Raw genomic sequence first — 24997 nt, 5'->3', positions numbered from 1 at the left:
GCAGCATCACATACAGGTCGTCCTATGGAAGGCCAAGACTGCCAATATTATTATTATTATTATTATTATTATTATTATTATTATTATTATTAATAATAATAATGATTATAACAATAATAATAATCCTGATGTAAAAAATAAATTAAAATTTAAAATAATATGCATCATGTGACTAAATTTAAATCTAAAATTTTGCATCATTTACATATTATATTGATAAATGGTTAATCAGTGCAAAAATATCTAATTATGTTGACAAATAATAGGCATCCAACCAGGTTTTTGTTGGTAATCATATAAATATAATTTCATCACATACAGAGTTTATTACATTTAAAAAACACTGAATAAAAGGTAGATGTGAAATATTTAATTACATATGAAAAAGTAAATAAAAATTATAGTCAGCTGATTGGTGCCAAACTGCTGTTTATTCTATTATTTCCTTTATCAATGTTTTTCATTTCATTTGTTATATTAAAATTTAAATTGTGTTCTTTTCCTATGTAGTTTCTGTGGTGCAAATCAAATTGAACTAAAGCAAATTAAAGTCTTTATTTCAATTTCATTTGATTCCATTTTCATTTTAGTCGTGTTAACCCAAATCACTGATCAGCTGATGCAGTTTTTAAGTTAATTAATTTCCATTGTGTCACGGATGCAAACGAATAGAAAATGAAATTTCAAACTATTTGGGTTCAATATTAGCACTCCTGATCTTGCATAGGACCTCTTTGTTTTCATGTTTTACATTTTGCCACAGCTTCAAAGTTTGGACAAAGTTTGTCCGGCATCTCCGACTCGAACGTCACGAAGGTTTTTCTTCCCGACGTGCGTGAATTTCCTGTTCCTTTGCGACGTTGTTCTCTAAACTCCAAACACAGACGTCAGCCTGCTACCGGAACACCAACAACCAATCAGAAAGAAAAGCAAACCTCCAGCGTCCGTATGGCCCTTTCCTCTGGATAAGAAGGGAAGTTCACATTGAATATGGCTCACTGTCATCGGCATTTAAACACAGAGGTAATTAGATCCTGTACAAAGTTACCCCCCCCCCCCCCCCCACCCCCACACACACACACACACACACCTAATCTGTAAAATAAATACCCAACACTTTCATCAACAACACGCCGTCGTAGGCGTAGAGGAGTTTCCCACATTAATGGCAGTTATGATATGACATTAAGATTCCGTCACATTGAACGTTCGTTGTATTGAACTGTTATTATTAACGACAGGAAGTGGCCCGATGCCGGAAAGTCTCCTCGTGGGACGGAAAGTGTCCCGTTAGCGTCCGCGTGTCCATATCGTTGTTGACGTCTCAGAAAGTCCAAAGTTCTCGATGTGTCCAATGTGCTTTTAAATCTTCTTCAGGGTTTTTTGCGTTAAACGGGAACTCAACGGTTATCAATATTTATATATCTAATAATTCATAATAATAATAATTAATTACTAATATTGCGTTTGCATAAAGTCAGGAACTTACAGGAGCAGCAGACGCTGCGATATCCGGACTTTTAGTCCTTTGTGTTGGCTGAACTCCACAAGTCTGGATCCTACATTTCCTACAATGCAACTTTGAAATGCCTCTTTGTTATAGAGAGGCTAAGTCTCGGCACTTCCTAGTCCGACTTTATTCCAGGATAAATACGTATGCTAGTCAATGGAGAGTCGAATCATGTTTTGATCCCGTTTGAATTGTTCCCTGAACTCAACATACGATGTTTGCTAGCTAGCTAACCTGACGTATGACAAACATCATACGATGTTATTCATGTTATAATTCAAACTGGATCAAACAATGATTCATTTTGTCTCTTGTCTTCCTTTTTTCTAAATAAGATCCCATGGTGGTCCACAGGAAGGGGCGGGGCTTAGCCTCTATAAGCTTCCTGCCTGATAAACATGTTTACACCACAAGCTTCAGAAATGTGAACTCTACAAAACCCAAGCCGTGATAACCAGTGACATCACTGTGACATCATCAGGGTTATTTCCTGAACTTGACAAAGCTGGAGACACAGAAGGCAAAGGCTCATGGGTAATCTGATATATATATATATATATATATATATATATATATATATATATATATATATATATATATACTGTACTGTATATATATATACACTATATAGATATATACTGTGTATATATATATATATATATATATTATCCTTGTGTTTCCACTACATATTGCTCTCATGTAAATTAACCCTGTAAAATACAAATCGCCTTAATAATCCCAGGAGGAGGGTGGAGGGGGAGGGGCCTGTGCATTCATTGCCCGAAGCTGTGACACATCGTTTCCATGGTAACACGGAGTCTTTGACAGTATCAGCACTTGGTAATTCACTTGATGGCTTTTCTGTGTGACGCAAGTAGGGTTAAAATTGTGTTTATTTACAACTTGTTTTTTGTTGTATTCGGCCGCCGGACGTCTACGAGCCGAAACTCAGAGAAGGACAGTCGTCACCTTTGACCCGACCGGGGAGTAAAAAAAAAAAAAAAAGATCACAACCAAGAAGAATCATGTCAAAAACAATGAAATACATCCGAGTTTGTAAAATAACAGATTTTTTCTTTTAGAATATGGCTGCCGTGTCTTTAAGAGTTCAGGAGGAAGAAAGAAGTAGCTGATCATGGTGGGAGGAAGGTGAGGGATCGAGACTTCAAACCAGACCTGAACCAGCGAGGGTGAACTCGTGTGCATTTCCAGTCAGTGATTGTGTGTGAGGTTGTCCTTCGCTGCCGCTTGGAACAATGACCCGACCCGAGCAGGAAACCGTAAACCGTCTACTGAGACCAGGTCCTGAACCTCCGACCCAGGTCTGAACCTTCGACCCAGGTGCTGAACCTCGACCCAAGTCCTGAACCTCCGACCCAGGTGCTGAACCTCCGACCCAGGTGCTGAACCTCGACCCAGGTCCTGAACCTCCAACCCAGGTCTGAACCTCCGACCCAGGTCCTGAACCTCCGACCCAGGTCCCAAACCTCGACCCAGGTCCTGAACCTCCGACCAAGGTCTGAACTGTGCCCTTTCAAAATAAACTCAGCATTCACAGGGAGGGAGACGCGTTGCTATGGAAATGCATCACCAACTAGTTTTTAGGTTTACTGGGTTCGGGTTAAAACAAGGTACGTTTGTTACGTTTTTACTTTACTCATGTAAGTTGCGTGAGTAATGTCCGTTAAATTACGTCATAAATCTGAAATAAGACATGAACACCGGTCTCCTTGGTGAAAGTCCTGTGTTTGTTTGAACCTCCATATTCATGTCGTCAGAAAGCATTGAAATCATTCGTATTTCAGGTCGATCTAGAGGGTTGCTATGGAGACCACAGGACAGGTCTCGCTGTGATCCAGGACCTGGTGGACTGACGGGGACCGTCTTCAGGGTCTCGTGGGTTTGGAGAGTCATATGCAGGATTTATTACGTGGTTGTGGTTCTTCCTGGTTTTAATACGAGAGGAAACGTTCGACTGTTAAACCGATGAGAAAGGAAAATAAATTTTTTAGAAACGCCGTTTTAAATATCGGAGACATGGAACTGAACCTTCCAGACGTTTCCAGATGTGTGGAGACGTTCGGCGTCGGCGAGGTCAACCCCGCGCTGGCGTGTGGTTGGCTGCATGGCGACGGTGGCGTCACCCTGGCGACCTCATAGCCGCGTCTGAGCCTCAGGGATGTAGATCTCGATGCTGTCGGCACTCTCGGTGGCCGAGTTCTGCCGGACGGATGCCGCCCTCTTTGCCGCCATCAGTCGCCTCCGGGCTTCCTGCCGCTGCTTCTCGGAGCTCTCCAGGGAGCGGTCTCGGGCCAGCGGCGGGTGGTGGTGAGGGCCCTTGGGGGGCTTTTTGGGCACCGGAGGTGGGAGCCGCCTCTCCTGGTGGAGGGGGGACGGTTACGGGGGGGAGGGGGGGACAACATTCAGGAGAAAGACAGACGTGTTTGTGACGCAGCGTAAAAGGCCGAATGATGGACGAAGACTTTAACATCGCGTTTGCTTCATCGAGAAACGTTTCAACAATCAGTGAAATCCGTTTAAAGGCGTTCGGACGCATGCAGGTGAGCTAATAGTCTCATAAATATCATAAATATGATTCACATGAATATTTCACTACGATGACGGACAACTCTGTTTCCTTTCACAGTTTTAACGCCGACCGTCTGGGACGCAGGAAGTCAGACGAGCTGAAGCAGGAAGTAACGTCGTGATCTCACATATTAACGTAGATATTTTATATTTACAGATTAAAATGAGGTGAAGAGAAAAAAAGTTCTCCAGCGAGGACGTCGGAGAACCTGCTGATGTTTCAGCTCCGTCTTCTACAGTTAAACGTTTAAATCTGTAGATAGTTCAGACTGGAGGCTAAGCCCCGCCCCTTCCTGTCTCCACCGTGGGACCTTATTTCAAAATAAATATCTATGGCAGACAAAAAATGTTGTCTCTCTGACGGCTACTATACATTTTATTTATTTTTTTACAAATAAGGTCAGATGGTGGAGACAGGAAGGGGCGGGGCTTAGCCTTTACACAGCTGAGAGACTGAATTAGACTCTGATTTTAGCTTCCCTACTTTCATTCTCTTATTTATGTCTAAATTATCTTCTGTACTGAGCTCAGGTTCTGGACTCAATGACGCCTACTACAGCCTGAATACTGAACTGCATGTGTTTCTTGCCTTGTTGCTGGTGCTTTACCATATTTGGTTTTATTTACCTTTTTTTTTTTTTTAAATGTTTGAAGTTGATTTTGTCTTTCTAACATCATCACAGCGTCTCATCTATCACACACCTATAACACATCTATAACACACACAACAGACAGCCAGACACGGCGGCGCGGCGAGGCGGCTGCAGGCAGTGGAGGTGAAGCAGGAAGAGGAAGCAGACAGATGGATGGACAGACACGAGACAGGATGGAGCTACGGAGGCCCAGAGGTGCCAAGGCCCCGCGGCGTTGTTGGCATTGCAGTTATTGGATGCGTGGCGGTTTGCGACGGCTTCACTGTCGACACACAAACAAAAAGCACAAGAAAGAAAAGAATGAGAGCAAACGAGGAAGCCAGACAACCACAGAGGAGCCGAGCGATGCTGCAGGATTCACAACAAGCCTCTCTTTTATTTGTGTAAATCCTCCAAAATAAAAGCCTCCTAAGAGCTTTTTTCTGTTGCAACATGAAGTTCACCAGCGACCTGTTCAACAGAGCAAGGAAACTAAAACTTGGTGTTATTCACTCATTTAATATCTTCAACCTGCTTTTTATGTCTCAGTGAATAATAACAACAATTACAGATTGGTTTTGTGTTTTTCTCGTAGTGATACATTATTATTTTCATTATTTAACATGAAAGAGTGGAATATTGTCACAAGCATGGAAAGTGATCCTGTCGCCTCTGAATGATGTTCACATATAAATCTCAGGTAACCATCATGGCAGCTGCAGGTTTGAAGTCGCGGTGCAACAACAAACTTAATCACAGACGTGACCTCATCGGCGAGGTCGCCGGCCCCCTACCTTTCTCTCGGGGGGGTCCAGAGGTCTCCAGCTGTTGGCCCGGAGCTGGTGGAGCTCATCGAACTTGAGGCTGATGTTCTCGATGGACAGCTGCAGCATGTCCCAGAACCCGGCCAGGTCAGAGGCCACGGGCCGGGGGTGGGCGTTGGGGTTCTGGCACCGCAGGGACGGAGGACACGTGTGTTTGTAGGAATAGATTTAAAGGATGAATTTAACAGTCGTGTAGGAGGATCTCAGACTCACCAGATTCTCTTCACACAACTCTCTGAACTGCTGGAACTTCTGTGACATCAGCAGCTGAGCGCTTCCTACAGCGCTCCTCATCTTCCCGAGGACTAGAGGAGACAGATCAGAGACTCACATCCAGCACATGAAGGATTACTGGTGACCACGTGAGGAAGCACATTCAACCGTTTCTGACTGTGGGAGTTTTCCTAGAAGCTTCTGAGCTCCCTATGCAGCGATGCGGTCGGTGGGAGAAAGAAAGTAGCTCCTCTAGAAACACAGCGGATCATCCTAAGTAAATGGCTCAGGATTGGTGGAGAGAGTCCACCTGGTCCTGTTGTATCAGAGAGAAGGCTGAGATCCAGGCTGATAAATAGTGCTACTGTCCCTTTAAGACGGCGTCAGTGACCCTCACAAGGTCAAGAGATGATTATTGGGAAATATAAAATACAGGGACATGAAATGATGTTAATATATATATTTTTCTTCAATACTTTTTTTGATCTTTCACTTTTAATCTTTAATGCTTAAAAAAACATCTATTTCAAGGCATGAAAATAAAAAGTTTACTACTCGTGATTAATTTGTCAAAATGTATTTATCTTTTTACTTTTTTTACCTGAATATATATATATATATATATATATATATAATTTATTTACTAATAAAACAATGACATGAAATGAAGCCTTTTCTTTGTAGTAACACACATCACATGACCATTCCTGCAAACAGTAGAAGGAAGTGACCATATTTGGAGTGTGGAGGAGCGACGGGTGGATCTGATGAATACATGAAGACGTACCGTCCTCCGGCAGCTCGTTCTCTCGCTGGTCGAGCTCCATCTGCCGACACCAGCCCTCCATGCGGTCGGTCTCGGCCTGCAGCAGCTTCAGGAACCAGCGTCCGTCGCGCTGACACACCGACCGCTGCACCACCTTCACAGCGACAACCTTCACGATGTTTTACCACGAAAATCTCACAAAATCCTAAATGTACGACTTTGATCTCGAGGTTTAGTCCCTGAACATTCCTGCGAGCTCTTTCATTTCACACACTTACATCGCACATATTCCTTCAATTTAAACAGCATTACTTCATATTTTTATGGTGTTTTTTTCCCTATATAATAATAATAATAATAATCTACATTTATTTTTCTTGTCCGTGCAACACTACACTGAAGCAAAAACACAGAAGAAGAAGATCTTCTGAACTTAAGTTTTAGTAATCATTATTACCGGAACGGAACCAGCTGTCAGGGATTCGTTAGCGTGAATAAAAGGCAGTTTGGTGCATTAATAGTAAAAACACAATGATTAAAGACATAGTTTCCAGTTACAGCAACATTAAACATGGCCGCCATATGGAGCATTATTCGTCACACTGTTTTATATCTTTGTGGAGTAAATATCACTGAAGACAGATGTAGTTACACCATCAACATCTGGATGGAACTATATAATATAATATCCATCTGAGATGCATGACGTGTGAATAATAAACTATAAATAGTCATTTAACTATGTTTAACCTGCCACTAATATGTATTCATGATGACTCATCATAATGTGGGTTATTCTCCACAAACCTCCAGAATGGCCGAGCTGTTGAAGTTGAGGTCCAGCGAGTCCTCGGCCACGCTGTCGATCCAGGGGTCCGGGGGGGGCAGGATGGACGGGTCGAAGCCCACCTCGTCGTACTCGTCGGAGGCACAGGCGTGGTAGTGGTTCCCTGAGCCCTGGATGCTGACGGTGGAGGTGGCAGCGTCGCGGGAGTATTGTCGAGACAGGGTGCCGGCGGAGAGGACCTCCAAGTCCGTGTCCGGGGAGTCCAGAGGGGTGTCCAGCAGGTCCGGCAGGTCCAGGTCTGCCTGGATGGGACAACAAACATGACTCAGTGACGGACTGGAACGGTTGTTGGAGGTCTGCTTCCAAATGACATTCAGTCCAGTTGAACTTGTAATGATGTCATCATCATCACATCTCCGTATTCGTCAACGTATTTGACACTTCCCTCAAATGTTTGAGAGAGTCTCAGAGAGAGAGTGAGAGAGAGACACACACACACACACAGACAGAGAGAGTGTGTATGACAGTAGTAGTAATACCGTTGAAATACACATATTTGTTGATCTACTCTTCACATTTATTAAATGTATTTCCTCTTCCTGTATCCCAGTGCGAGATTAATATGATTGCATTTGTCAATTTTATTTTGAAAATTGACCGGATTGTCTCGTGTTTCCTTGTGTGACTTCCTGCCAGAATTGATGCGATCGCTCGCGGCATGTGCAAAAAATAGAGCCGAAACGATCGCTTCATGGCGCGGGACGGCCGCGCCTATTTGCGGCGCTTCGCGTCTGGTGTGAACAACACTATCGTGTTCGTACTATCGTATGTGTGAACCCGGCGTTACACTTCTACGCGGATGACACTCTGCTCTACGTTTCATTTCTCATCTGTGAACTCTTCAATCTAACTCTGACCTAACCGGTCAACCAATCACAACTAAGTGGGCTTTTTACTGAGGAGAGCTGCCGCACCACTGCCTCATGGGTGAATAAATGAAAGCGTGTAAACATGTTCTAGTAGGAACCTTTAATATCGCTTTATTAAATATGAGATCATCCATCAAACAGAAACTGGATCAAACTGGATGTAAGGAACCACAGCTCATCTGGATCCTCTGGGGATCTGATGGTCTAAAACCCTCCTAACCTGAGCTTGTTAGAAATAACAAACATAAATATAGATATTTAAACAGACCGACAAAAACAGAGTACATGGGGTAATAATGAGAGATCAGTGAGAACATCAGTAGAGTTGGTTTACCTGCACAGCTGCTGTCACGCTGTTGGAGCGCTGGAACCGACGATACCTGGACACAAGAGACAGAGACCAGCAGGGAACACTCAGTGGACGTCCTCATGGTGACGTCACCCGTTGGTTTCTGGACTACGGTTTGGAATCCTTCAGTGTACATCAAGAGAGAAGTAGGACCATTTTCTCATAGACTTCTATACAACCAGAGAGGAGTCGCCCCCTGGTGGCCAGCAGAGACAAGTAGGACCATTTTCTCATAGACTTCTATACAACCAGAGAGGAGTCGCCCCCTGGCGGCCAGCAGAGAGAAGTAGGACCATTTTCTCATAGACTTCTGAAGAACCTTTCCTGCCTCAGTTGGAGGAAACGTGTTCTGGTCACTGCACAAAAAGCAGTTTTACATGATTGTAGATACGGATGAAAAGTCTAGAAGTCAGAGTTGATCTTAAAGGAAACAAAGAGTCTGTGGGGGTTTTGTTTGTGACCAGAGAGAGAAATGATGACACAACGTGACTCAGGTGGATCTGGTCTGAAGAAAACAGGTCTACCTTAACACCTCATGACCAAAGACTTCAATATGAGAGCTTCACTGTTTACTTAGTCAAACCGGGAGCTCACCCTCTGTCGTCCTCCACTTGCACCCCAACAGAGGTGAACTTGGACGGGTCCTCCGGATCCGGACCCTCCTCCGGTCCATCCACCTACAAGACACACAGGATGAATGTGTAGTAATAGTGACTTGTGTAGTAATATGAGTTGTGTAGTAGTAGTGACTTGTGTAGTAGTACTGACTTGTGTAGTAATAGTGACTAGTGTGGTAATAGTGACTTGTGTAGTAATAGTGACTTGTGTGCTAATAGTGACTTGTGTAGTAATAGTGACTTGTGTGGTAATAGTGACTTGTGTAGTAATAGTGACTTGTGTGATAATAGTGACTTGTGTAGTAGTACTGACTTGTGTAGTAATAGTTACTTGTGTGGTAATAGTGACTTGTGTAGTAATAGTGACTTGTGTAGTATTAGTGACTTGTGTAGTAGTACTGACTTGTGTAGTAATAGTGACTTGTGTAGTAGTAGTGACTTGTGTGATAATAGTGACTTGTGTAGTAGTACTGACTTGTGTAGTAATAGTTACTTGTGTGGTAATAGTGACTTGTGTAGTAATAGTGACTCGTGTAGTATTAGTGACTTGTGTAGTAGTACTGACTTGTGTAGTAATAGTGACTTGTGTAGTAATAGTGACTTGTGTGATAATAGTGACTTGTGTAGTAGTACTGACTTGTGTAGTAATAGTTACTTGTGTGGTAATAGTGACTTGTGTAGTAATAGTGACTTGTGTAGTAGTAGTGACTTGTGTAGTATTAGTGACTTGTGTAGTAGTACTGACTTGTGTAGTAATAGTGACTTGTGTAGTAGTAGTGACTTGTGTAGTAGTGGTGACTTGTGTAGTAATAGTTACTTGTGTGGTAATAGTGACTTGTGTAGTAATAGTGACTTGTGTAGTATTAGTGACTTGTGTAGTAGTACTGACTTGTGTGATAATAGTGACTTGTGTAGTAGTACTGACTTGTGTAGTAATAGTTACTTGTGTGGTAATAGTGACTTGTGTAGTAATAGTGACTTGTGTAGTATTAGTGACTTGTGTAGTAATAGTGACTTGTGTAGTAATAGTGACTTGTGTAGTAGTAGTGACTTGTGTAGTATTAGTGACTTGTGTAGTAGTACTGACTTGTGTAGTAATAGTGACTTGTGTAGTAGTAGTGACTTGTGTAGTAGTGGTGACTTGTGAATGTAGCAAGTTGTACCTGGATGCCGATGGAGAGACATCGGCCCTTCCTGAGTGCTTCCTTCCTGTAAAGGTCCCGGTGGTCTTCCACAGCTGGACCCCTGCTGAGGATCGGGGTGGGGGTGCTGGTCGTCATGGTGCTGTTGCTGACATGCTGACTTGCTGGTCCGTGGACCTGGGCGTTAGCGGCTTCGATGGCGGCGGTCAGAGCTTTCATACTGTCGATGCTTTCTGTTGAGTTGCTGAGCCCTGATTGGATGGTCATGTCGCCTCTGGGTCCCTCGTCCTCCATGTACGCATCCTGGTTGGTTGGAGAAAACGCTGCTTTGTTAATATGATCCTTTAATATCACACATATATAATAAAATGAGCCCTCAGGGTAAACAGGTTGGACGGGGGACGGTCAGGGACTCATCGGGTACCTGTGCAGACTCGGTGCTGCTCTGGGCCGTGATGGAGATGTAGGGCTTGGAGGCCGTGGAGCAGGTGGAGGTCCGGGGCGGCACCGGGGGAGGGGTCTTCTTATACGTGGTGATGCAGGAGGAAACTGCAAAAACAAGAGAGGACGTTTTTCTGACGAAGGTTCAGACTTTGAGCATCAACGGCTCCTAGGAACACCAGATCTGGTTTTAATCCTGCATGTTGTATTCTGTATTTTAAACAGCGTCACCTTCACCTCTCAGGTCTGTGAGCAGAAATTAACTGAGATTTGATGAAAAGGCGTCTTTGACGTGAATGAACGCCTCGTCTGAAACCTCCTACAGTCCATTGCACCGCTGGAACACTTTCATGTGATCCATATCTGCATTATCTCCAGCCAACGGCTCCAGGAAGTCCAAATATAGACGTAGATGTACATGTATTCATGCCTGCGTGTTTATAAATAACCTATATAGCCTGAGGGGAAATAAACCACTTTAGTTACACAGCTGATTTATATGGAGCTACGTATCGATGCAAAGCTGCAAGAAAACAACACACAGACACACAAACGACACACAACACACATAATACACAATTTGAAGCTTTAACAAATGTTTAAACTCTTTGACCTCCAAGTCTCAGAAGCAGGAACACAGTTACACTACAAGGTTTTAATCATAATGGTGCTTTGACTCAGCAAACGTTCTTCCAAGTTTCAATTTAAAAACTCCAGAATGAAATAGAATGAACAGCCAATCAGCAACCAGCTGTTGGATGAATTTCAATAAAACTGTGTGCACACGTCACATTCCCCTCAATAAGTTGTGATAACTTTGGTCAAACCTCGACTTCCTCCGAGATCTTCTGGTCAAAAGGTTTATGACCGAAAACCTGTGAAAACTAATTCCCATCAGCCTCCATGTTTTGTGCTGATGAGTAAATGTTAGTATGCTAACACAAGAAAGGTGGTAAAAATAGTGAAAATGACACCTGCTAAACTAGCATGCTAATGTTAGCATTTAGCACTAAGCTAGCATGACATCACTATTTTGCACGTCAAAGCTCTCGTGAGCATCTTCTGGTCTGGTTGCAGGTCATGTGATCAACCAACAATATGACTTATTTTCGGAAGGTGATTCAGCTGGGTTTTTTTGCAGACGGCTTCAGGGCCCCTCCTCCACGCCGCTCCGTGATTGGCCACACATTCAGACAACAACATGGATGTCTTCTAGCTTTTACTGAGATGAAAGTTTGATTTCAACTCTGAGATAAAAAGATTCAAACTGATGCAGAATGTTATGAGTCACATGGAAGTCTGATATCCGTCCACATCGTCTAAATCCAGAATGTTTGGTTGCAGAAAGTTAATTTCTCAAAAAGTTGAACATTCCTGAGAAAAACATAAAAAACACTATAAGTCATGTTGTGGTGGGAAGCAGCAGCGATGAGATCAGGATGAATCAGCTTCATTCATTACATAAGAGTTGTGGAAAGATGCTGGGTTGTTATTTTCTAAGTATTTTAGAAGTAATACTTCTAAAACCAAGTTTACTAATGTAACATCAAGAGCTCAGCTCTGATACCTGCCAAGTGTGTTTAACAGTACAACATTTTCTCACAACGCTCATCGAAAAGCAGCTGGAGTTGACGTGTATTTGTGTTGCAGGATGAGTTGATTGTGAAAGTCGTTTCTAGGAGACGGAGCTGACGAAGACGAAGACGGAGGAGGTTTGTATCCTGTATGTTGAAGAAAAGCTTCCTCCTCCTCCTCGTTACACAGCGTCTCCAGGCTGAACTCGTCAGAATTCAAGTGTTTCAGCAGAATATCCAGGTTGCTGTCTGACAGGGTCAGGGGTCAGGGGTCAGGGCGGCTCCTCGCGGGGGTTCTGATGCCTCAGCACAATGTTAGAAAGAGAAGCTCCCTGTGGGGACGGAGACAGGGACGGAGATGGAGACGGGGACGGAGATGGAGAGACGGGGATGGAGATGGAGACTGGGATGGAGAGACGGGGACGGAGATGGAGACGGAGATGGAGAGACGGGGACGGAGATGGAGACGGAGAGACGGAGATGAGGATGAAGATGATGAGGATGGAGATGAGGATGATGATGATGATGATGATGAAGATGAGGATGGAGATGCGGATGAAGATGAGGATGGAGATGATGATGAGGATTAGGATGAATATGAGGATGGAGATTAGGATGATGATGAAGGTGATGATGGAGATGAAGATGAGGATGAAGGTGATGATGGAGATGAAGATGAGTCAGCGATGCAGCTGTGAAAGTCTTCTCTGATAAGAACCGAGTGGCTGATTGGGCTCCGTCTCCAGTCATGTGGATGAGCAGCTACGCGCCGACTGTAACGGGTCTGCATGACTGAACACTGTACACATTGGTGCTGATGTGTGTGTGTTGATCCTCCCGGTCCAGGATCCCAGAGGACCAGTGAATGTAGGTCATCGCCAGTCGAGCACGTTGGAAATAAAGACGACTCTAAAGCCGAACAGCCGCCACGGATTCCCCCGCGGCATTCGCTCTGGCGTGTTCTCATCTGAATACCACGCATGAAGACGGGCATTTCTTTTTTTATTTAGGGCTTTTACAAGATTATGTGCGTGAGATTTCTGCTTCATTGTTACGGAGCAGCAGAGTGGAGGCGACCTGGAGCGTTTTATAATCCCCGTGCTGCTCCTTGTGGGACGCCAGCGCGCCGGCTCGGACTCCCACTCCTGTCTAATTGCCTCGGAGCAGCGAGCGGCACTGAGGCTGATCCGGAGTCAGCTTCAGACAAGGAGGCAAAAGAGCAGTCATCTACTCGTGTAATGTACAGACCTGCAGTCCAGATTAACGAGGACACACAGAATGAGGTCTGGACTGATCCCCGTTAAACCAATGACCTACATTGTTTCCTGGTTGTCTTTTTGTACCACATGCATCCTCACGCACACCAGAAACTGTATATAAGACTTCATCATGGTGACATCACCTGCTGTTTATGGACTCTGGTCGTGAGGCCTCCAGTTCACTATCTTGTAGTTCTTCCAACCTTACTGGATCTGGATCCATCTGGATCTGGATCCATGTTGATTCTGGTGTGAAGCTGCTAACAAAGTTAGCTTCTAAAATTCAACGTCAGCTTTACAGCTAAGTCATAGAGTCATATTAGTAGCTAACTAGCATTGGTAGCGAGGTAGCGACCTGTCAATCAGCAGGTAAGCCCCGTCCCTTAAAACATCCCCTGCTTTCTGCTCTGTTGGACTCTAAAGGGACCTGTCAATCAGCAGGTAAGCCCCGCCCCCTAAAACCTCCTCTGCTTTCTGGTCTGTTGGACTCTAAATGGACCCAGCCTACCAGGATGTTAACGCATTGAGACCGGCGTCCTACCCGTGCTGCTCTGGATGGTCCTGACGGTGGTGGCCGAAGTGCGCGGCGGCGAGGACGGCAGCAGCAGCAGCGGCCTCCCTCCCTCACCCTCCTCGTCCCCCGAGCAGCCCTGGTCGATTGCCCGCACGTAGCTGTGGCTCCGCATCCGGAAGCAGCCCGGCATGGGCAGCGTGTCCATGGTGTCCATGCTGTCCATGGCGGCCTCCAGCGCCTGGGCCTGCAAGGCACTGTAGACCTGCTCGCATACCTGCTCGATCTGCCCATTCACCTCCACCTCACTCAGCTGGAGGAGAAGCAGCAGGGTGAGACACCGGGGGGGGGTATGACCTCATCATCCACGTCATCATTCACGACATCATCATTCACATCATTATCCAAGAACATTCATCCACAACATCATCATTAAACAGGAGTTGAGTCCCGATCCAGCATCGGCCCTTCTGAGGAGGTGGCTTCGCTCGGTTCTGCCTTCAGGGTCTGCTAAGGACCCGACCGACCGCGAAGACCGAACCAAGGTCCATCAGGTGGATCCTCTGAACCAGGAAAAAAGGCCACATTTCTAGGATGAATTTGAAGACGTCTTTGATACCAGACAGACTTCCTCAGATGGACTTCTGAAGGACGGATGCTGGACTGGGAACACATTCAGTCCTCAGATGGACTTCTGAAGGATGGATGCTGGACTGGGAACAGCCTGTTATTGGTGAGATTGAGGTGCAAGAGACACGTTGGACATGCAGGTCAAGGAGGGTTAGTGAGGGTCTCGCTTGCTGGGATATTTACTGGTGGTGCTGCAACTCTGCTCTGTGACCACAGAAACATTGTTAGGTACCACTTTGTACGTTAAAGGGGCCCTATGACTAGGAGGGTAACCAGGGACGGTAACCAGGGACAGTAACCAGGGACGGTAACCTGGGACAGTAACCAGGGAGGGTAACCAGGGACGGTAACCAGGGATGGTAACCAGGGAGAGTAACCAGGGAGGGTAATCAGGGACGGTAACCGGGGATGGTAACCACGAACGGTAACCAGGGACAGTAACCAGGGAGGGTAATCAGGGACGGTAACCGGGGATGGTAACCAGGGACGGTAACCAGGAACAGTAACCAGGGACAGTAACAAGGGGCGGTAACCAGGACAGTAACCAGGGACTGTAACCAGGGACGGTAACCAGGGACAGTAACCAGGGAGGGTAATCAGGGACGGTAACCGGGGATGGTAACCAGGGACGGTAACCAGGAACAGTAACCAGGGACAGTAACAAGGGACGGTAACCAGGACAGTAACCAGGGACTGTAACCAGGGACGGTAACCAGGGACAGTAACCAGGGACTGTAACCAGGGTTACTGTAACCAGGGACAGAAACCAAGGACTGTAACCAGGAACAGAAACCAGGGACGGTAACCTGGGACGGTAATCAGGGTTCAGGAGGAGGTTCAAGGGAAGTTCAGGTGGGACGAATGAAGGCTTGTTGGGCTCAATGACCTGCTGCAGTGGAGTTGTTATAATAACTAACTAACTAACTAACTTAACTCCCCGTGGTTACTAACTTTACTCCGTGGTTACTAACCTCATCCCGTGGTTACTAACTTTACTCCGTGGTTACTAACTTCACTCCGTGGTAACTAACTTTACTCTGTAGTTACTAACTTAACTCCCCGTGTTGACTAACTTAACTTTACTCTGTGGTTACTAACTTTACTCTGTGGTTACTAATTTTACTCCTTGGTTACTAACTTCACTCTGTGGTAACTAACTTTACTCTGTGGTTACTAACTTAACTCCCCGTGTTGACTAACTTAACTTTACTCTGTGGTTACTAACTTTACTCTGTGGTTACTAACTTCACTCTGTGGTTACTAACTTCACTCTGTGGTTACTAACTTCACTCTGTGGAAGCTTCTTCAATAACCTACATAAATATAATATATAACAGAAATATTCAAAGTGATGCATTGTCACCTCTGCTGTCGTGAATCTGCATTTTTCTAATTGTCAAAAAATCCCGTAAAAAGACTCAAACCACCGCTGACTTCTCTTCATTGCTGAGACGTTAAATGCTCACAGATATAGTTTCAGCTCATGAACAGCTGCAGGTGTGAACACCAGAGGAAGAAGCAAAGCTTCATTCAGAGCTGGTTCGGGTCGGCACTCGGGACTTGTTGACTAGAAGAAGAATGTAGAATTTCACCAGAGTGAGGCTCCGATCACACCGAGATGCATTGTAACCACGGACTGGACTCGCTGTCACTCTGTGGATCTGGATCCATGTCGATTCTGGTGTGAAGCTGCTAACAAATTTAGCTTCATGATTCCAGGTCAATTTTTCTTTTTTAGAGATTGGCTTGATTGGCGCCAGAGCGCTGTTCAAGCCTTTTATTATTTTATACAGACAGTGTGGAAACAGGGAGAGAGAGGGAGAAGACATTGCGGGAAACTGATCCTGGGCCGCCCCGATTCCAGGTCAACTTTACAGCTCAGTGTTAAAGTCATATAAGTAGCTAACTAGCATTGGTAGCGAGGTAGTGACCTGTCAATCAGCAGGTAAGCCCCGCCCCCTAAAGTATCCCCTGCTTTATAGCAATGCGTCTCGTTGTGATTGGTCTCATATCTGGTCATGTGATGAGGATGAGGTGTGGAGGAGGGAACGTGGTCCTGGTCCTCCTTCCTTACTGTGGAGCACAGACCTGGACTCGGTTGGAGGTTCACAGTGCTTTCGAACAATGATGGGTCCACTGTCCTTTCAACCGGGACTGAGATTTTGTCCTATCGTTGGTGGCGAGGAGGTCTGACCCGTGTTGTAGTGGCGCCTCCCTGAGGTGGGAGGGCGTACAACGTTTACGGTCAAACAGCCAGGAAGAAGATTTTAAGGATAGTTGAACAAGTCAGTGATTGTTTCACGTTATGCTCTCTACCTGTTCCCTTCATAGGTGAACACCTGAAACTACTCATGGGCCAATCAGAGACTGGGCTGGAAGCTTGAGCTTCAAAATTACAAAACTAAAATGCTGAAAAGGTGAACTGAATGTTCTGTAAATGTTTGAATCCCGTCTGTTATAAAACAGTGAACCTGTCATTGAAACACAGTTAAAGAGAGGAACGTCCATCCAAGCCTCAGGAGCGCAGTGGTGAGATGATGGGCGGAGCCTCCCGGACACACAGAGGCGGCGGTGGCGGTGACCAACCTGACTGATGGTGCTCATGGCCCTCATGTAGCTTTCATTGCGTGAGCGGTACTGGGGGGAGGACAGCAGCGCTTTGGGGTCGAGGAGGGTTTTGGGGTCCAGGGTGTCCAGACTTCTATTGATTGAAACCTCACTCACCGCTCGCAGGTAACTGTGGCTCCGGATCTGCAGCTTGGGGGAGTGCTCCGTGGAGATCCTGGAGGCAGGAAGTAGCATTAGTGAACAGATTGAGACAGAGGAGAGAGAGCCGACTGCTCTGTAATTACCGGCTCTATTTACAGCTGTGGAGGTTTAATTAGGGAACAGCTGACGGACCGAGTCGACCTTAATCAGCTGATCAGGACAGAAACCAAAACGCTACTTCGGCAGAATTGTACCTGAAGATTCTGCATCAAATCATGTTTAGTTTAAGCCAAGATACGCCAGATTAATAATTAAATTCTACTGAATAACCAAGAGGATTTTAATGAACTAACAATATAAAAATACAAGTTATACCACTTGGCGATGTGAGGTTTTACAGCAGAAGCATGTCGGCGTGCTGTTGACCTGAAAACTGACCCCAAAGAGACAGAAACAGCTCTCCGTGTCCTCTGGATCAGGATCCTCCCACAACTACTTCATTAGATACTCAGACTCAAGAGGAGGCGGGGCTTAGCACCAGAGAGGAGCTAATCCCTGATAGGTACTCTCATAAAACAAAGTGTGATGCAGTGATGAGCCGTATGTGAAGGCTGGGGCGAGGCTGAGGAGGCGGTCTTACTGCAGCGTGGTCATCTCGGTCAGCGACGGCTGTGTGGCCTTCAGGTAGCTGGCCCGGCGGGCCTGCATCTTGGGCGAGGGTTTGGGACTCCCGTCTGAGTCCCCGCTGTCGTCCTCGGCCATGGCCTTCACATAGCTGCCGCTCCTCATCCTCCGACACGGGATGTCGTCCTCCTTCCCCAGCGGAGAGAAGCCGCTCCACTCATCCTGGGGAACCTGGGAGGACACGGGGGACATGGTCAGGGGGTCCGGTCCACGTCTCAGTCCCCAGGCTGACGAACCAGGCTGTCTTGGTGGGACAGGGACGCTACGCAGAACCACAACATCCATCACACACACACCAAACACACACACACATTGCGGAGGGCTCGTTAGCATGAACAGTGTGCTCATTTATACATCTGCTTTCCAGGAGCCAAAACACAACTGCGTCCATACATGAGAGTCTGTGTGTGTGTGTGTGTGTGCTGATCTGACTCGAGGGTCTGCCTGTTATATGAGATCAGATACCAACTGACTTCGAACCGGTTCAGTCCGGAGACGGTCTCTAAGAAGACTCCGTCGTCATGGTGATGTCCCCGTCGGTTTGTAGACTACGGTTTTGAAGCCTCCAGTTCAGCATTTTGGCCATCGGCATTTTGGACTTTTGAGAAGGAAGTGACCATATTTGGACTGTGAATGAGTGATGGGTGGACCAGATGAACGGCAGAGAGACACCCAGACCAGCACCCTTACTGGATCTGGATCCATGTGGATTCTGGTGTGGAGCTGCTAACACAGTTAGCTTCATTATTCAAGGTCAACTTTACAGCTAAGTGTTAAAGTCATCTTAGCTAACTGGCATTGAGTAGCATGGTAGAGACCTGTCAATCAGCAGGTAAGCCCCGCCCCCTAAAGCATCCCCTGCTTTCTGGTCTGTTGGATCAGTTTCTCATAGACTTCTATACAAGCAGAGAGGAGTCGCCCCCTGATGGCCAGCAGGGAGAATGCGATGCATTTAAAAAATGTTAATCTGCGATAAAGCTGCATGATGTCTGTTTACACAGCTAATAATCTATGTGTGTGTGTATCTATATATATATATATATATATATATATATATATATATACACACACACACACCAGTGCAGCTCCTATGTTTAATTAGCCACACTCTTTCTGTGCGTAAAATCCAGCATCTCCATTGAGGCCAGTGTGAGTTTGACAGACAGCAGCAGAATTGTTCCGCTATTCTTACTAATTATACGTGAATCAGAGAGAGGGAGGCTGAACCGGTGCCTCTCTCTCTCTCTCTCTCTCTCTGTGTGTGTGTGTGTGAGTGACGTCAAAGAGACTCAAATGAGCAGTTTGGCTATAAAAAGAGAAATGCGGGGAAAAGGACCAGCTGCAGTCGCATCAGCAGCACACGCCGCCCACGCAGACGCCTCACTTCCTCTCGCTTCTTCTCACCGCCCTGCAGCTCCTTCTACTGGAGCGGTCTGTGGCTCACAGCTGCTGTCTGTGGCTCACGCTGCTGTCTGTGGCTCACACCGCTGTCTGTGGCTCACAACGCTGTCTGTGGCTCACACCGCTGTCTGTGGCTCACGCCGCTGTCTGTGGCTCACGCTGCTGTCTGTGGCTCACGCTGCTGTCTGTGGTGTGAGCTCTAAGTAGGATATAAGGTAGAAGTCTTCATAGAGCATTGATGGAGTGTTCCATATTAAAGCTGTAGGCGGTTTCCGTGGCAACACTGTGTTCTGAGGACGTGAGGCAGCGGTGTTAGAGCTAACAGGTACAGAGCTGTAACGCTGCCGAGAAGCTGAAGATGATCGTTGGCAGATTAAACCAACGAACACTTCAGTCCGTCTGTCTGCTTTAAAAGGAGATGAACGCAGTGAAAAAACTGCAGAATTTCCCAATAAATGTCACGACATGTCGTTTCTAATTCATATTTATAATTACAATAACGCATGACCACAGCTGAGCCGGCGGCTTGCAGCTAACAGCGCTAACATAATCCAAGTCTCATGCTTACTTCCCAAACATGCATCGCCCCTAAAAACAATATGTTCATTTATAAATATGTATAGTGTGTCTGAATATACCATATTTATAAAACATCTCTGTTTCCAGCTGAAGCAGCAAAAACACTTTTACTACAACGTTCACTGTTTACAATCTTCCAGAAGGTATTCACCAGAACAATACGTGTCACTTCCTGTCACATGTTTCACAGTTAATGAGTGAGTCACACCGCTGACAGAGAGAGAGAGAGAGGGGGACTCTCATAAAGACCTGGGTCTCTTTGTCAGTATCTCATAATGTGGAGAAAACCAGTTCATATGAATGTTTACTATTGTGTTGGTGTATCTAATATATGTGTAGCACACACACACACACACACTCACTCACACACTCACTCACACACACGCTCACACACACACACACACACTCTCTCACACACACACACACACACACTCTCTCTCTCTCACACACACACTGTCTCACACACACACACTCACACACACACACACACACACACACAGTCACACACACACAAACACACACACTCTCTCTCACACACACACCCACACAGACACACTCTCACTCTCTCACACACACACAATAATCCCATGCAGCACATCACAGTAACAAACACCAGCTGGGAGCCGTTTAACTTCACAGCTACAGTCCGTCTCCAAGACGCCTTCAAATGCAGCTCAGAAATGTGGACGCTTCCTCCTGGTTCACAGGGTCCACCTGAAGGATCAATCAGGTTAGGGTCAATCAGGATCAATCAGGTCAGGATCCACCTGATGGATCCCTCAGGATCCACCTGATGGATCCTCGTCCAACAGTCGCCATAGAAACCAGCTCATTCATTGATTAAGTTTTAAGTTTTTTTCTTTGAATGACATAAAAGCTGGTTTCAGTGTGTTCATGTCTGGAGGTCGAACCATCATGTAGAGACTTTCTGTTCTCCTCTTCTACATCTTCGTCCTCGCTGTCGGAGCTTCACTGTGTTTTTCTAGGAAGTCTTTTAATCGCTGCTACAAGTTCTCTCCGTCTGGAGGATCAAGTTCTCTCCGTCTGGAGGATCACTGTCACTCAGCTCAGAAACCCTGTTAGGATCCACGTGGAGCCGCAGGGTTCCTGCAGAACAGATTCAAACTGGAAGAACTGTGCATGTAGTTAAACAGCTCCCAACAACGCACACAACACAACACACCACAACACACCACAACACGACAGGGTGAGGTCTCTGGTCGAGGCAGGAAGGGAAGCACTACTAAATAATAAATGAGGCTATAAAAGAGGAAGAGGATGCCGACCTTCATGGTTCATGTCTAGTCCAGAGAGTAAGGCTGCTACTGGCTCTGCACTTACTTCTCTATTCAACTCAAAAGGAGGAAAGAGGAGGAAGAGGAGGAGGAAGAGGGAGGCTCTCCCAGGAGGAAGTAAAGGAGGTGGGTGGGGGTGAGTTGGGTGAGTGGAGGAGAGGTGTGGGGGGGGGGGGGGGGGGGGTGGCTTCTTGCAGGTCAGAGTACCAGACTGGTGATGGGGAGCAATGTTCCCTCCGAGGCTGTGGACGCACTAGAACCTGCTGGTGGACCAGGACTGAAACCAGAACCAGCTCCTCATCTCTTAGTGTCAAAGTGAACTGGACTCACAGGCGGTTCTGGATCCAGGACCGAAACCAGAACCAGCTCCTCATCTCTTAGTGTCAAAGTGACCTGGACTCACAGGCGGCTCTGGATCCAGGACCGAAACCAGAACCAGATCCTCATCCTGGATCCGGGATCCTGGTTTCTCAGCAGCTGTAGTGCGTCCAGTCCGGTCCAGTTTCAGTATCCACACATGTGAATCTGCATCGTCATTCCAACCAAACACTAAAGCAACGCTGGGATTTTGGAAGGGAAAGACTCTGGACCTTGTCCCAGACCTGCCCCCCCCGTCCTCTGGTCCCTTGGAAGGGTCGTCATGTAAACCTTTAAAGTTGCTGCCCGCTTGCTAATGTGTTTTCTCTTTTCTCCGTGTGTGTCGTATATTTTCATGTCACCTGCATAAAATCTAAATCAGCATTCTTGTATTTTTATACTGATGTCGTTAACGAGCTCAAATCAATAAATCAATACTTGTGGGAACGTCCAGTGTGCTGAGATGATTGTACAGGTTATTCCTGCTAAACTACGCTATGATCAATATGACTCATAAATAAGACGTGGATGTGATGGATTCCACCGATTGGTTCATTCACTTCTCACTGAAGCTGTTCTGAGGTCAGTTTAGTGTTCAGTGTGTGGTTGGACTGAAGACTGGACTGAAGACTGGACTTAGAGGAAACATCACTGATGAAGGGGAGTATGGAGGCAACGGGGGGGGGGGGGGGGGGGGGGTGAGTCGACTGGTGGTGGATCGGGGTCGGGGGGGGGGGTGAGTCGACTGGTGGTGGATGGGAGTCAGGGGGGGGTGAGTCGACTGGTGGTGGATGGGAGTCGGGGGGGGGGGGTTGATTGGCGCTGGATGGGAGTCGGGGGTGGAATCGACTGGTGGTGGATGGGAGTTGGGGGGGGAGTCGACTGGTGGTGGATGGGAGTCGGGGGGGGGGGGCTTTATTGGTGCTGGATGGGAGTTGGGGGGGGGAGTCGACTGGTGGTGGATGGGAGTCGGGGGGGGGGAGTCGACTGGTGGTGGATGGGGGTCGGGGGGGGGGAGTTGATTGGTGCTGGATGGGAGTCAGGGGGGGGGAGTCGACTGGTGGTGGATGGGGGTCGGGGGGGTTGATTGGTGCTGGATGGGAGTCGGGGGGGGGGGAGTCGACTGGTGGTGGATGGGAGTCGGGGGGGGGGGGGGGTTGATTGGTGCTGGATGGGAGTCGGGGGGGGTTGATTGGTGCTGGATGGGAGTTGGGGGGTGGGGGAGTCGACTGGTGGTGGATGGGGGTCGGGGGGGGAGTTAGTTACCTGGAGGAAATGGCACGAGCGCTCCGGTGGCTGACTGGCCTTAGCTTTGACTAGAGCCCTATCTAGGTTTAGGCTAGCGGCTCCTGCGCTGGCTCGTAGCTGGCTGCTGTGGTTGCTGTAGACCTCGTGGGCCCTGCTCACCGTTAGGCTCGAAGACCACGCCCCCTTCTTCACAAGGGGCCCGTCCACAAGACTCAGTGGCAGCAAGGAGCCGCTTCCTCCGACGAGACCGCCACCGCTGTTATTGCTGTTGCCACTAACTGGCACGCACGCCGCCGCCGCCGCGTACTTCATGTCATTGCTGCTCCGGGAGGCTTTGAGTGCAGCGTGGTGTTGGGCGTGGCCGTGGTGTGCGTGGGTGTGTGCGTGCTCAGTGAGCGTGCCGTAAGGGTCCATCATGAAGTACTGCTGGGACTGTGAGGAGGACAGGCTGGGGAGGGGGTTCTGGGGGAACTTGTCATGGTTGCTGCCGGGGTACCGGCCCATCGTCATGGCGATGGGCGAGGGGGAAATGGAGGGCGCGGGCGAGGGCGGAGGTTGGTGGTGGTGAGGGTGGTAGAGACACAGCTCCCGTTCCAGGTTGTCGTCGGAGCTCCAGTAGCCGGAGCCCGGCGCGGAGGCGGAGCCGTGGAGCTGGTGGTGGTGGTGGTGGTGGCTGCGGTGTTTGGGCTCCGCCGACCGACACCGCTCACGGCTCTTGCTGCGCTTCCGCTGGCGCACCCCCACCGGGGTGGTCTCCCCCTCCGGGCTGGCCCGTGAGCCACCACCACCACCTCCTCCACCACCGCCGCCACCATTAACGCTCCCGTTGTTGGCCCCCTTGGATGCCTGCGCGTGGTGGGGCCCCTCCAGCGAGTGGGACTTGGTGAAGAGCTTCTGGACCGAGTGGACCAGGTGGCGGATTCTCCCCGGGCTGTCGTTGTTGTTGCTGTGGGCCCCCATCCCCCCACCGTGGGCCAGCACGCCCCGTTTGTACTGCAGCGTGTGGTAGCCTTCTCTGGAGAACGACTGCTGGCGCTCAAACGAGTCCGCAAAGTTTGCCGGGACCCGGGTGGGCGTTTTACCTCCATAGCCTCCTCCTCCACCTCCTGCCCCTCCCCCTCCTCCCACATACGGCACCATGGCCAAACACTCATCCTTTACCTCCGGATGGTGAGACGAGGAGGTGGAGTGGCACCTCCTGGGGAAGGTGCCGTACGGGACGATGCCGGTGCTGTCGGAGGGGTACGGCGAGCGCCCGGCATTGTAGTAGGACAGCTCGGCGGGGTGCGGCACCACGATAGGGACCGGCATGTCGCTCTGACTGATCAGATACGGCTTGCGGTCAACGTGGTGACCCAGGAGGTCATACGCCGGCTCGTAGGAGACCATGTGGTGGTGGCTCCGGCTACTGGACAGGCCTTTCATGACAGGGGGAGGATGGGGGGGGGGATGGGCGGAGGATGGTATGGAGGTGAGATGCCGGGCCTGAGACCAGAGACGGCTGCTGAAGACCCTGAGACGGGAGCCGGTGACTCTGGAAGACAGGAAGCAGAGAGGAGCGACAGGAAACCGTTACTGTAACCGTCCAACAACAAACAAGCATCTCTATGGCAACGTGAACCCTCCGTGCTGCAGAAGTGAGACCTTTGACCTTTAATCAGATTATGTTACTGAAATAATATTTCCATAAAAAAAGAAAGACAAAAGAAAGGCACGAGACCACCTTGGTAAAGTACAAAAGAAAGAATATCGGACAATGAAAGACATTCCATTATAGGTGTTTTATTGTAGATCAGGATAAGAAAAACACTTTTTCATTTTCAGGATAATCATGAATATTATCATGATTATTGATTTTATAAAGCTGTCTAGTTCACTGTCGTGGTCATTTTTAATGGTGCAGGGAAAGCTTATGATTCATGATCATCTTATTTAAGATTGTTTTTCACCC

At 47.5% G+C, this 24997-nt stretch overlaps 1 protein-coding gene across 2 annotated transcripts; it reads right to left on the bottom strand.

The window, feature by feature from the left end:
* Positions 1-3532: 3532 nt before the first annotated feature.
* Positions 3533-24485, bottom strand: LOC311011670 (disks large-associated protein 1-like). Of its 2 annotated transcripts, none has more exons than XM_084006740.1 (13): positions 23065-24485; positions 18123-18337; positions 17360-17555; positions 14174-14456; positions 10783-10907; positions 10380-10661; positions 9194-9276; positions 8585-8630; positions 7342-7623; positions 6556-6688; positions 5769-5860; positions 5526-5678; positions 3533-3889 (listed from the first exon to the last, which is right to left on the bottom strand). In XM_084006740.1, the coding sequence occupies exons 1-13, from the start codon at positions 24469-24471 to the stop codon at positions 3665-3667; spliced, it is 3522 nt and encodes a 1173-aa protein (XP_083862866.1). In that variant the 5' UTR covers positions 24472-24485; the 3' UTR covers positions 3533-3664. The 2 variants fall into 2 exon arrangements, with proteins under 2 accessions (XP_083862866.1, XP_083862867.1); XM_084006741.1 differs by having other exon boundaries at positions 23206-24485.
* Positions 24486-24997: the final 512 nt, after the last annotated feature.

This window comes from Eutrigla gurnardus, assembly GCF_963514095.1.
Source record: "Eutrigla gurnardus genome assembly, chromosome: 4".
In the NCBI taxonomy this organism is placed as follows: domain Eukaryota; kingdom Metazoa; phylum Chordata; class Actinopteri; order Perciformes; family Triglidae; genus Eutrigla; species Eutrigla gurnardus.
Note: the sequence above shows the minus strand (reverse complement) of the source record. Positions and strands in the feature narration are given on the sequence as shown.